Source organism: Dipodomys spectabilis, unplaced genomic scaffold, assembly GCF_019054845.1.
Source record: "Dipodomys spectabilis isolate Male_0828 unplaced genomic scaffold, ASM1905484v1 ptg000098l, whole genome shotgun sequence".
NCBI lineage: Eukaryota > Metazoa > Chordata > Mammalia > Rodentia > Heteromyidae > Dipodomys > Dipodomys spectabilis.
Window position 1 is genome coordinate 11,402,663 of NW_024870775.1, and position 13,721 is coordinate 11,416,383.

Genomic DNA, 13,721 nt, shown 5'->3' on the forward strand with positions numbered 1-13,721 from the left:
GTGTGTGTGTGTGTGTGTGTGTGCAAGAGAGAAAGAGAGAGATCTGATTCTGGTGTTCACAGTGTGTGCACAGATTGTACAGCTCCATTTCTGTAACATGGGGTGTGGGCCCCCTCCCACCCTTACCTCCCAGCTCAGAGCCTAATGGAGGCAGTGACAGTTCCTCTGCCTCAGGAGGCCTCAGGGAGAAAGTGAGCATGGGCATTTACCATGCTGCTGTGGTGGTAGACTTGGAGCTGGAGCCCAGGACTTCTCTCAGTCCTGTTCACTGGTAGGAGTAGGTTCCCTGAAGTCTTGTTGGGACTCCTAGAAGGAGGTTTGACTCAACGGGCTGGAGGCACTGGTTTTCCTTGGTTGGACTTCATGCATATGAAGAACCCCAGGTCGGCTTGGCTGGCAGGAGTAGCCAAAGCTTCCAGCTTTCATGGTGGGGGATGTAGTGGGCTGGGCTGGGCTGGGTTGTCTGTGTGCAACAGCTTATGTCTTATTTTAGTCCCCCCTCCCCCCAATAGTGTTGGCCTGCCTTGTCTGTTTGTCTTCCTGTCCCCCCACCCCCCCACCCCTCTTGTGGCTCAGAGGGCTTAAACTCAGGGCTTGGGTGCTGTCCCTGAGCTTTTTTGCTCAAGGTGGCTCTCTACTACTTAGAGCCATAGCACCACATCCCCCACTAGTTTTCTAAACTCAGAATCATTGTATAGGCCTTTTGGCTTTTCAGGCCAAATAGGCCCTGACAAGAAACCAGTCACAGGCAGTATGTCAAAACTTTATTTATAAATTTTCAGTGCTGGGGTGAGAACCCCAGGGCCTTTGAAGATTTTTCTGCCTGGGTTGGCTTTGAACTCAAACACTCTGACCCAAGCCTCCTGAGTAACTAACTTACAGGCATGACTCATTGGTGCCTAGCTCTGGTTATCTTTTTGGAACCTAGGGCCTTGGGATAAGAATCCCTAGGCCTTGTACATGCTGCTAGGCAAGCCCTTTACCACCAAGCTACATCCCTAGTGCCCCGCCCTCCTCCCTTGCTGCCTTAATCATCTGTTTACATCTTTTTTTTTTTTTTTTCCTTCTAAAAATTGGACTGTTACATGGTGGTTGGTAACTCAGTAAAGATTTGAAGGGTGATCTGCTCTGTGGTATGAGCAACCTGGGGAATAGGTTCCCTGCTCTGTTGCTACCCCTTGTCCTCTTATTGGAGGCAGCCCCAACCCTGGGACCATTGGTTGGTATCTGACCAACTAAATTGGATTATACTTTATGGTTGGGATTTGAATTGAAATTGCAAAGGGCAATTTTCCTTCTCACATTTCAAGGTCAGATGAGAGTATTTACTGTGTGGCCTCTGTTTATCTGAGAATGCAAATTGAATTTGTTGATTCGAGTTGATGAGATGTTAGGAACAGAGCTCTCATCAGAAGCTGTGTTGGAACAGTGACTGGAGGCCAGACTGTAGCTTCCTAGCTTGCTCTCTTGGCTGTGCCTTTGATTGGTAATTATTTCAGTCTTTGCTTTTCTTATTCTCTGGTTTTGTTTCCACTGTTTGTATTTTTTTTTTTTTCCAGAGAAATGTGTAATGACACTTGGAGGCATTTAAGATTGGAATTAGATGGCGTAAATAAAGACAGCTGTGTGCTACACTGAGCTCGGGCGTCAAGGGTGCTGAGGGAAGATTCTAGTTCCCTCTGGGCCTGTGCGTGGGCTCAGTGAGGCAGAAGCCAGAGTAGGCTGCCACCCCAACCCCCCTTTCCTTTCCACATGTTCCAAAGTCTGTCACTGGTAGCCCTGTCTCACCTGTAGGGCAACATTGGCCATGTAGTATGCCCTGCGTGTGGCTGAGGCTGGGCCTGTCTAGGCTGTTCTTAGGAGCATCTGTGTGAGGACTTTTTCTAACCTGCAAGGCACTACCCAATGGTGTGGGCAGTGGACAGTGCAGGACATCCTGCTGCACTCCCTTCTGCTATGGCTGCTGTTAGCCCTGAGTAGACTCAGAAAAACAGGTCTCCATGTATGTGTCTGTGTAGGGCATCTCTTCAGGTGCAGGTGGGGCCTCTACCTTGCTGGACATAGCTGGGGGATTGACCTTCCCATAAGGCAGGCAACGATAGGGAACTGATGCTTGCTGAGCTTGCATGCTTTATACTTTGCCTGTGTAACTTAAGTTCTGTGGCTGTTTGGTGGGTAACCATTAGTGGCTTTGTGTGTCTGTGAGGAGGCACAGAGGGCAGAGAAAGAAGTCAAATGTACAGGCTGTTTCATGGGTCAGGTGCTGTGGGCTTCTATTGGGCCACTGGTCCCTGGCTCCTTTCTGAGCCAAGCTGCCTTGTTTCTCTCCAGAAGCAGTCCCATCAGGAACAGCCAAGATGTGGTGGGTGTGCATCAGCTGTACCATCTCTGGTGAAAGTGTGTTTCTGTGGCCTCACTTGGTCCTCTCAATAGTGCAGGTCTAGGCAGGGTCCCTGACTTCCCTGTCATGAGACCTTGGGTCCCTTGTTGGCTTTTATACTTTTTCTGATTCTAAGCCTGTTTCTGGCTTCCTCCTGGCATCTGTTCTGCATGCTAACCTGGCTTCGTTTCCAGAGGCTCATATAGTTTAGGCACTGTTTCTACACCTTTCCACCCCCAACCCCTCCAGCACCTCCCTTAAAGACATTTCCTCTGGATATGTGTTCCCATGGAACATGGACCTGACCTCTTCTTGATCTGTAGCTCATAGGAACCTCTGACCTCCTTTTTGCCTACCACCTCCAGATGCTGCACCTACCTAGGTACCTGTTGTTGGTGTGGATGCCTCCAGGAAAACTGCCATAAATCCCCCACAGCACTCTGCCCAGGGAAGGGCCAGGCCCTGATCCCCTGACTGCCCTGGATCCTCCTCCTGCTGGCTCAGGCTGCTCTGCCTTGCTGCTGGCAGCACTTGTGAACTTTTCTGTCTTTGACAGAAGTATTTTGTAAGTTAAAGCCTTTCATGGGGCCTGCTGAGGCAAAGAAAGCCAACTTCCAGCTGGTCAATTCCACCTGATGGGCATGAAAAGTAATGTGGTCCTTTCTTGGTTGCTGGCTGGATGGGGACTAGTGAGACCCCACCTGTTTCACATAATCTCTTCCACGTTTACTACCCTGTATATTCATTATCTGTCCTGCAGGTCACAGCTGCCAAAAATAAAGCCCATCCACCAGGAAATTTGAGTCACTTGGGGTACAACCTCTAAAAGTGCTCCAGCAGTCTGTAGGATCCTCCCCGAGCAGCTTTCCTTCCTCTATGACCCGAGCATGAGATTGCTAGTCATTTGTCCTTAGCCTGAAGCATCTGAAGTCATTGTGGCCCCCTTCCCTGTGTGTCTCGGACACTGGAAGACAGCTCTTCTCTGCTCCCTGTGCTCCTCCTATCCCACTCCCAACCCCATTCCTCTGGCCTCTTGGGCCCCTTTGCCTGTCTTCATTGTCACTGTGAGCTTGTTTGTCTTTTCAACTGTCAAAGCTTTGCTGGAAAACAGGGCCCCTGTGATTTTACTTGCTACCCTAGAATACCATGGTACCCTGTCCCATTGGGCTGGTGGTCAGCTTACTGTCCTCTAGACTGTGGCATCCTGTGGTTTCATCCTCATGGTACTTGTAACTGTCTTTTAGACCCAGGAGTAAGGCCTGGATTACACTACAGATGTCCCTTACTGTTATCCACCTGTGAGGTCTCAACTCTACCTCTATCATTTCTGTGGTTCCTCCTAGCTGCATTCTTCCCCTCACTGGACAAGCAGATTTCTAGAAATTTCTTTTCTTTCTTTCTTCTTCTTTCTTTTTTTTTGTTTTTTGTTTTTGTTTTTTGGTCGGTCATGGGGCTTGAACTCTGGGCCTGGGCGCTATCCCTTGGCTCTTCAGCTCAAGGCTAGTACTCTACTGCTTGAGCCACAGCACCACTTCCAGCTTTTTCTATTTATGTGGTGCTGAGGAATCGAACTCAGAGCCTCATGCATGCAAGGCAAGCACTCTACCACTGAGCCACCTTCCCAGCCCCTAGAAATTTCTTCTAGCACTCTTAGTGCTGTGGGCTGCTGCAGGCACAGTGCCCAGATGCCAGAGAAGGCCAGCACTGCTGATTCCTGGTGGGGACTTGTCCTTATGGAAGTAACTCAGGCACTTAGGTCTATGTTTATTCTTGTGCAAAATGACAGGTTAGAACTTGTTTGTCTTAGTGGGTTTTTGATCTGTGCTGTCAGCTCCCTAAGAGTAGAGGTGTTTTCAGGAAGTTTGTAACAGTTTGAACACAGTTTTATTGCAGTGCTGATTGTCAGCGTAGTGCATTGGGCAGTCTGCATGCATCGAGCATGCATGTCCTGCATATGCTGCCTTCTACCTTGAATTACAGTAAGATTGTCTCAACAACCTGAGGCTCCTGTCACAAAACTACCAGAGTGTGGGGCCCTGAACAACAAACGCTGTACAGTAGAGCTGGTCACCCCAAAACACAGTGTGGCAGTACTGGTATCTGGCCAGGGCATCTCCTTGTTTGTAAGTGGCATTTTCTCTTTGTGTCCTCACAGGGTGGAAGACAGGTGGTAGCTTTCTGGGACCTCTTATAAGAACTGTCATTTGTCATGGGGGCTCTCCCCATGATCTGATTGCTGGGGGCCCCACACAAGGAATTTTAGGAGAGCACAGCAAGGTGATATTACCTTCGCTGATTGTTCTTTGAATTTAGGCCTGGATATGTCTGCTGAAGTACATTCATGCCCTCTGTGTTCACATACTGGTAGGACTCAGGTTCCCTGCTCATCAGCACCCTCAAGTATGCCTAGCACTTGCTTACCCTACATTTCTCATTTCTCAGAGTCTCTCTCTCCTGGTGGCCACAGTGACTTGGGGTTTTGTATCTGTATGCAGGTGCACTTTGCTTGCTGTGTGCATGCTTAGGGTACCAGCTAAAGCTAAGACAAGGGAGACACAAGGCTTTGAGGTACTAGGTTGAACGAAGAAAGAGCTGGGAGCATCAGTGTCTTGGAGAAGGTCGTTAAAATGTCTCCTGCTGCTGTGGAATATCTCATGTCCTTTCCTTGTTCCTTGAAAGTAGATATTCTTAGGCTGGGGTTTCTGATGGCGATCACATTAAAGTGAACCCCAGTGGCCTGTCACATCCAAAGATGATTCTCAAAAGCACGGACTTGTTTCTTCAGTAGATTTTGCCACAAAAGTACTGATGGGCAAACATGCCCAACTTTCCCTTGAAGCACCAAAGGTTCACAGAAATGCCACTGACCTCAGAGTTCAGCCCGGTGTGGAGCTAGAGGTTTAATTTTTTATGAGCTTTCGCTTCTTCTCCTAAGAAGAAAGGCTGAAGTTGAACGGAGAGAACTTCCCAGTGGGGAAGAATTGGCAGTCTGGGGAGCTCTGTGGCTTGATCCTCTGGGATGAGGTTGCTCAAATCCTTCTGAACTGTAGAGATTCTCTGGAGGGGCCCTGGAGGGCCCATGGGGCAGAGTAGCAGGGTTCCCTTCAAACCTGGGGTTGCACATCCCCTTCTCCTGCATCCTCATGGGCAGAGCCATTGGTGGCACTGCTTTGAGGTACTCACTTTCAATCCCTTTGGGCTGGCTTTGTGGAGCCAGTGAAGGCTGAGGGCTTTTAGGGGTACCCCTTTGTTGGACAGTGTGTTCTCTCCTGCTCAGGGTTTCTTGCTAAATTGTCCTCTTTGTGTCTGCAGGAATCTGTCCCTCTTTTGCACTATCTTGGAGCATGTCAGCATACTTCCATGCTATAAACAGGAGCCAGCACTTTCTTCTGTTTCTTTTTCTTTTGACACAGGGTTTTGCCTAGGCTTAGGCTGGCCTCAAACTTACAAACCTCCTGCCTTTGCCTACGATTATAAGTATGGCCACCAGACCCAGCTCAGGAGTCAGTACCTTCTTCACCTTTGTCCCTCCTCTGTCAGCCTAGGTTCTATTCACCTTTGCAGTCCAGAAGTGTCTTGGAGGGGACTGTCGGCACTTTCTGTCTCTGCTCTTACCCTATTGAGCTCTTCGTGGAGGTCCACCCCATCTGCCCATCGTATCTTGCTTTCTATCCTGGCCCACCTCAGTCTTCTTGCCTTCCATGGCCTCTCCCATCTCCACACTGTGCTGCTGCCAGGAGTGTTTTTGATATAAAGGTCTCTCTTGTTGTCCTCCCTTGACTGCCCGCACATGGTGTTGTCTTCTTGGTATCTCTGTGCTCTGCTTTTCACCATGCCTCACTGGGTAGTAGAGCTTCCTTCATTTATTTGTTCCTTATCTGTCTTCTGCCAACAGTAGTAATGAAGCCTGGGCCTCAGTTCCAGCTCTTTCTTCTGCTCTCAGCCTTGCAGGATTGGGACTTGCAGCCAACTGGCACTTCGTCAGCCTGTGTTGTGTATCAGAGAGATCTGGCCAGGCCAGAGAAAGTAGCAAGGCCTTGCGTACCTCCTGTCATGCCTGTGAGCCTTCTGCTTCTTCTTTTCATACATCCTCCTTCCTGTCTAGCAGCTGAATCTGGCCTGCAGGGTTTCTAATGCTTAGAAACTCTTAATACTTGGATTCTACCTGGCCTGAACTTCTCTCTGGCTCCCTCCCAGTGCAGACACCATTGGTGCCCCATCTCATGGGGACCTCATCTATATTCCCCTATTTTCATGATTTTATCCTCTCATCTTTGTAGAGTTGTGGTTGCCTCCTACAGTTGTATCTGCTTAGTGTCTTAGGATTGTCCTTTCCCTCAGTTCATGATTTTATGCTTACTTGGCCAGACCTTATGTTGGTAAACTCTGGGTACGTGAGTAGCTTTGTGGGTCTGATACCTGCCCATCTCCGGTGCTCCAGGTCCCCAGTGAGGCTTAGCAGAGAGTGCTTTGGAGCCACCTTCCTTTCATACAATGACCTGGGCTTTGAAGCTTTGCTTGGTCTGTTTGGAGACCTGGGAACCAACCCTGTAGGGTGTGGGCCTGACTGTCCAGCCTGGTTGGTGGCTTTCATAGGTGCTGTCTCCACTGTTGTGACAGAGTCATGGTCTGCAGTCGATGCTGCCTGGGGGTCTCCTATAGGAGTGTGTGTTCCTTTGGTTTAACTTACTGCCCTTTTCTCTAGATGAAATGTACGTTGCTATTAAGAGAGTACGGGTCTTCTTCCTGCCCACCTGCCCTGCTCCTCCTAGATATGATGCACTTCTTAAAAGCCAATGGTAGAAAGCTAAAAGTGACACAAAGCTTAAAATAAGTAGTGTGATGGATAGCTCTAAACAAATTTCCCTTTAAATACCAGCACTCAAGAGGCTGAGGCAGGAGGATCACAAGTTTGAGGCCAGCCTGGGCTATATAATAGCAAGGCTTTTTTTTTTTTTTTTAAGAAAACAAACATTTCCTTGAATATAATCTGGGGGGAAAAAGCCCTACCATTTTATTTGTTTTTATGTCACTGTTCTTTTTTTTTTTTAGCTTTATTGATTATATGCCTACTGTTAAAAATTGTACTTATTGATGTATATATTTTGATGGCTATGAGCATAGGTATATACTATGATACCATGATGACAATTAATGTAGTAAGCATATCATCATCCTCTTGCATCCTCCTCCTTATGTCCTCTTGCTAAATTTACAATCTGTTTTGTTATTGTAAGTAAGGTGAGATCTGCCCTGCTAGGTTTCTAAGTGCCCAGCACTATTTGTCATGTGACCCTGCAGATCTCTAGAACTTACTCTCCTATAGTTTAGATCAGAGGTAGAGATAGGGACAGCCACTTTATACTGAGGATGGAACCTAGACCTGTAGATGTGCTAGGCAAGGGCCACACTCCCAGCCTGAGGGTTTTCTTTATATATAACCTGGCAAGTGAGCTTTCCCAAGCTGGGTCCAGCACCACCCCCAGATGCTGCAGTTGCTGTGTCTTCTAACATCCGAGTCTGGGTCGAGGACTTGGGTTGGAGGCACCTCTGTACCTATGTCCTTGTCTTCCTTAAGGGGTCTGGGCCCAGCTGCAGTGTGTAGCTTCATGAGTAGCTCAGCCCAAGGGCCAGAGTCTTGTACTCTGAACGATGCCAGCTATCACATAGCTGTGTAGTTTTACGTTTACTTTGGGCAGAGAAAGCTCTAGATAGATATGAGGACATTGTGTTCCCAAGAGAAGGGCTTGCAGTTTGTTAGTTTCTCCCAAGTCTGCACTGACTCTCTTGTCACGAGGATATCTTGTTAGAGTGCCCCCTTACCCAATCAGGCTTGTCTGTCATTCTGTTGTGCCCTGTCACCTGAAAGATGGCATTGTCCCATTCTTGCCTTAGTGTGCCTTGGCTTTTAAAGCAATAAGTGAATGCTGCCATTCTTCTAATTAAATTAGCCACTTTGGAGCAGTGATTTAAAACGTTTGTGAACTTCCCACCTGAATTCAATGATTCAAGAGTCGATTTCACAGTTCTTGATTATTAAATTGGTCTATGAATAGTTTTGAATTGAACTGGATCTCAAAATAGCCTCTTAATATGTCAGGTTTGCAAAGAGTATTTGCACTCGTCTTATTTTATGTTTTGGTTGTAGAACACTTAGAGGGGCAGGTGGCCATTGGCTGATTCTTTATTTGGTTCAGGCATCCCTGCTAGGTTTTCTGAGATGGCCTCTGGTGTCCAGTATTTGTTCTTGCAGGCTTCTGCCCTGAGCTTAAGCAGGGTGGGCCAAATCATAGCTCCCTGCCATGCTTGGCTGGACCAGAGTCAGCATCAAGTCCCTTCTAAGGTTCCATAATTTTTTTTAAATTTAATTTTATTGTCAAGGTGATGTACAGAGGAGTTACAGTTACATATGTAAGGTAATGAGTACATTTGTTGTTGAACTTGTTACACACACACACACACATACACACACATACACACACACACACACACACACACACACACACACACGGTTGTACAGTTTATTTTCAACAGTAGTGCTGTAGCTCAAGTGATAGAGCAAAAGAAGCTCAAGGACAAGTGCCCAGGCCCAGAGTTCAAGCCCCAGGACTGGGGAGGAAAAAGTAAAATTTAAAAAAAAAAAAAAAATATATATATATATATATATATATGCATATATATATACACACACACACATACACATACATAGAAAATTTTGACTTACATTCACTTTCAAATTATTCTTAAGCTGTTAAAAGAAGTTTACTAAACTATAATTTAAACAAACCCGTTGCCCAGATGTGAAATAGAAAGAATTGGCAGTGGAGACCTTATATATCCTAACTATTATATATATATGGTAGACTTTAACTTGGGGCTTGGATGCTGTCCCTAAGATTTTTCACTCAAGAATGGCACTCTACCACTTGAGCCACAGCTCCATTTCCAGCTTTTTTGGGGGATGGTGGTGGTGGTGGTTAATTGGCTATAAGTATCTCAGACTTTCCTGCTTGGGCTGACTTGAAGCAGGAATCCTTAGATCTCTGCCCCTTGAGTAGCTAGGATTATATACATGGCCCACTGGAACTTAGCTTAGGTTTTCTTGAAAACAAATAGAATTACTTGGGTATTAAGAATGATCTAAGATTGCAAACATACTTCACAGCCCCATCTCAAGATTTTATGTCCTCAAAGCTGCCTCATTCTCATTGTCCCTCATGTGAATCTTACATATCTCACCATGTAGCAGAGCCATAATACTGGGATTTCCTAGAGAAAGATCCCCTGCTGAACTAGTTCCCACCACCATTTTGTTGTGTGGGCTGTGTATTCCTGTCTGGGAGGGAGGGGCCCTGTCCTAAGTTCCCTGTTTATCTGAATGACTCTCTGCCCAGCTGTTCCTCCATCCCCTAGTGCTTGTGAGGGTAGATAGAGTTTAGGGACTTATAGGATCAGAGGGACACAGTAGGATGCCAGATGATTTCTGCCTTCCATGTTTCTGGGTACTACCTTCTGGCAGTGGTTCTGAGCCAGCCTTTGCGGGACCTGCCTTTAGTGTGGGACTATGAGGAGCTGGTGGTGTTGAGAGAGGAGTGTGATGGCCTCATTATGAGATGCTTTGCTGTCTGAGAGCATGTTTGTGGTCAGCCTGTGAACGGTCTGCAGTTTCAGGATTCCTCTCCTCCTCCTAAGGAGAAGTGTTCAGCTTTTGATGGGAGCACTCATTGCCCCACCCCTTCTGTGTGAAGGGAGATGGATTAAGAGAGGGAGTCATAGGGAGGCTGTTGTTATTCAGGGGAACAAAACTAGAAAGCGGTATTGAAGAAGGGAGAGGTCAACTGGTCACAGGGCAAATGTAGGAGGGCACATCCTGGCTGCGTGATGTCTGTCCCCTCCACAGTCCCAACACCCAGGGTATGCTGGATCTTGCTCTACAAAGTCATCAGTACGGTTCCCCACCATGACTGCACTCAGCCTTCCTCCTGCATGCTGCACATCTGCGCCAACTGTGATTCACATGGGAAATGCTTGCGCTGGCAATTTAGCTCATTCAGAAGTCCCATCCCGGAGCTCTGCGTGGCTGACAATTTTTTCCATTGTATGTGGAGTTGAGCTTCCCTCCCCCGCTCACCGTGTTCTGGGATCACCCTGGGTGTCTATTTGAAATCCCGAAACTCCTGAAAGGCGTTAAGTAGCTATTCAGGAGCGAGGAAATGACAGCGTGGTGGTTGCACGTGCAGCTCTATTTTAGGACATCCCGGTGGGGCTTGCTGTTGGGGGTGCTTCCTGAGCCCTGGATGGATGGCCAAGCCAGACCTCATTGCTCTGCCCCCTTGCTTTCCTGTGTAGTGCCCGGCGCCTGGAGAAGGCCCAGCAGCAGCTCCAAGATGAGGTACGACAGGTCAGCAGCCAGCTGCTAGAGGAGAGGAAGAAGCGTGAGTCTCATGAGGCGCTGGCCCGAAGGCTCCAGAAGCGTGTCCTGCTGCTCACCAAGGTACAGGTTACCTAAAGGGTAGCCAGCTTGCCCTGCTTTATCCATGCCTGTCCCTTTCTCCCTGGTCCATCATCTTCATGCAGACCTCAGCAGAGCTCATGTGTGTACCTGCCATCTGTGTCCCCCTCTCAGCCCCAGGGTCCTTGTGGATCCAGCATCTAGCACCCGTGGTGTTAGGCCTGAGGGATCAAGCACTCTACACATCCTTGCTGGCTTTCTGTGGGGTCAGAGCTCTTGACATCAAGTGGCAGGGCAGATGTCCTCTCTGTTATGCCAGCCAGGACAGTCGCTCAATGGGCTCTGTGCCAATGCTACCTTTATCCAGGGGCGTAGAACTGCGTATGCTCTGGTCCCCAGCTCAGTGATAAGACCTGTGCTGGTGCCTGCCCCTCTAATGTTGTGGCTGAACAATTTTTGAAATCAGCCATGATAAGCCGAGGTTGTTTGGGGGTGAATGAAGGTATTTGGTGAGTGTTATTTAAAATCTTACCATGCCCAGGCACCAGTGGTTTATACCTGTAAACCTAGCTACTTAGGAGCCAGAGATGTGAGGATTATGGTTTTTGGAGCCTCCCAGGGCAGGAATGTCCATTAACCACTGAGAATAGCTGGAAGTGGAGCTGTGGCTCACATGGTAGCCTTGAGCCTAAAATTTAGGAACAATGGTTAGACCTTGAGTTCAAGTCCTAGAACTTGAAACCAACAGACAAACCTTACCATGGACACTGAAATTTCAGAAGACATGGAAGAAGAGAGCCAGTAATGGGGTTTGAACTCAGGCAAGCTCAGCATCCAGCTTGCTGCTAGACTTCTTAACTGTGTTCATGCTGCTGTTATACGGGCAGAGGGCCTGTGTGGCCCACCCTCTGCCCTGGGAAGACTGGGAAGTTACGGGTTGGCTTGCCCTTGTGTCTGAAGAACTCAGCTCTTTTGCTGTCGGGCTCTCCTGGCCAGGAAACTGTTGGAAATGAATGCTGTTTTGGGGCTACCTCACACTCCTGAATGTTCATCACTATCTCTTTAAAGCATTTCCCAGGACCTTGTCTACAGGCCACAGAAACTGACTCAATAGCAAAGGCCTGCTTGTGTGGAACCAGAGGGAGGAGAACCCGAAGTGCCCTCCCATAGCAGCAGGTCCCCATACCTCGTTCCTCAGCAAGGAGAGGCTCAGCCCTTTAGCATGGTTGTGGGAGTAGGACTGTGGGCCTTCTCATCTTCCTTTCCTCCTCTAATGCCTGTAGTGTGCCCACTAGTGTCAGCATGAGGCACATGATATGCCTGAACAGTGTAGCCCTTGTGGGCTTGACAGTGTAGTGGGAAGAGCCAGCAGCACTCACCATCTGTGACAGAGATATAGTGCCATGATAGACACAGAAAGTATCCTGGACAAAGGTGTCTTAGCCAAAGATGGAACTGGGCAAGAAGTAGGCTGTGTCTACATATAATCGTAGTTGCTGGGTCCAGTCACAGTGCAGTTGATGCAGTGTAGTGCCAAGAAGAGATGACAGCCCACCCAGGCTGTGTGCGATAGAGTATCATATAAGTGTGGGATGTTTGTGCCAGTGCTATGGACAAGAGGACAAAGTGGCCATCAGAGGCAGTGGGAAGTGGCGAGGCAGTGGGAAGTGTTTGGGGAGTGGGTACCTTGGTGGGCAATCATCACGTTGGAGACACTACAGACCTAAAATCTGGGAGGCTCCACACTTCCTGTGGGATGAAGTGTGGGCAGTCAGGGCTGGAAGCCTCTGGCAACTTCTTGCAGTCTCAGGATGTCTTGGGTGCCTCAAAATGTAACCACAGGGTCATAGTGTTCCACTGTAGCGCTTGGTGTGTCACTCACGAATGGCCCTTCCTGACAGAGGCTCTGTGGGACTCATGTCCAGTAAACATGAAGAAAATAGTTAGCTGCAGCCTAACAGTGGTGGCTGTGAAGTTGGCAGTGGGTTCATAACCTTAGGAGAAGGAGCAGCTTCAGGGAAGGCAGCTCCATTTGCTCAGCTGCTATATAACCAAATGTCATGGATTAGACAGTTTATGAATAACAGAAAAGGATTGCTCATAGTTCCCAGGGCTGAGATACTGTCAGGCTGGGTGTCTGCATATTGTTCTGGATTATAGGCAGCACAGGGGACTAGGGAGGCCTTAGGCCTCTTTTGTTAGGACACTGGTCCCACCTGAGAGGCCATCCCCAACCTGATTGCCCCTTTCTGATGCTTTTGCCTCAGAAATTTTTATAAAGGGTTTAGGGAGGGAAACAAGCATTTAGGAGACAACACAGTCTGTCTTGAAAACCACCCAAATTATTGTCCCTATATAAAGCATGTTCCTTTTCACTACTGAGTAGCATTCCATTCTAGGCCTGTACTGTGGTTTTTAAACCATCTTTTTTTATGGGTCTGATTGTACAGGTTTGGAAGTCATGCTGGGGGGAGCTTCGAGGGTGGTTTGGATTTCATTTTGTCCTTGTCTCAGGTCTTAATAATGAGTAACCACTGATGGTCTTACCCAGGATGAATGGCAGCTCCTTGGTATGACCCTGAGCTCCTGGGTGGGTCAGCCTTACCTGCCAGCAGCCTATACCCCGGTCACATTCTGGCACACTTAAATAAACCATGTGACTCATGGTGTGTTCCTGGGCCAGGGGTGGCCTGTGGCAAAGTCTGTGACCCTCATTCTGTGTTGTGGACTTACTGTGGTTCTGGTGAGTGTTTAGATCCCATCTCAGGTCACCTCTGGTCACAGTGAGCAGTCACCAGGCAGCTGATGTGGCAAGGTCTCTCTAGTCACCTATGGAATCTTAGCTCCATGCTGCCCCAACCAAGATCTCCAGGCTTCTCCAGTTTCTGC

At 48.1% G+C, this 13,721-nt stretch overlaps 1 protein-coding gene across 3 annotated transcripts in view; it reads left to right on the forward strand.

The window, feature by feature from the left end:
* The window catches only part of Mad1l1 (mitotic arrest deficient 1 like 1), a 299,059-nt gene that overhangs the window by 100,541 nt on the left and 184,797 nt on the right, over positions 1-13,721 (forward strand). For 2 of the 3 annotated variants that reach the window (XM_042686979.1, XM_042686978.1), the window contains exon 11: positions 10,730-10,874. In XM_042686979.1, coding sequence (XP_042542913.1) covers positions 10,730-10,874 — 145 coding nt within the window. Of the gene's footprint in view, positions 1-1,415; positions 1,420-7,854; positions 7,862-10,727; positions 10,875-13,721 lie in introns of all 3 variants that reach the window. The other variant, XM_042686981.1, reaches the window with a different exon arrangement.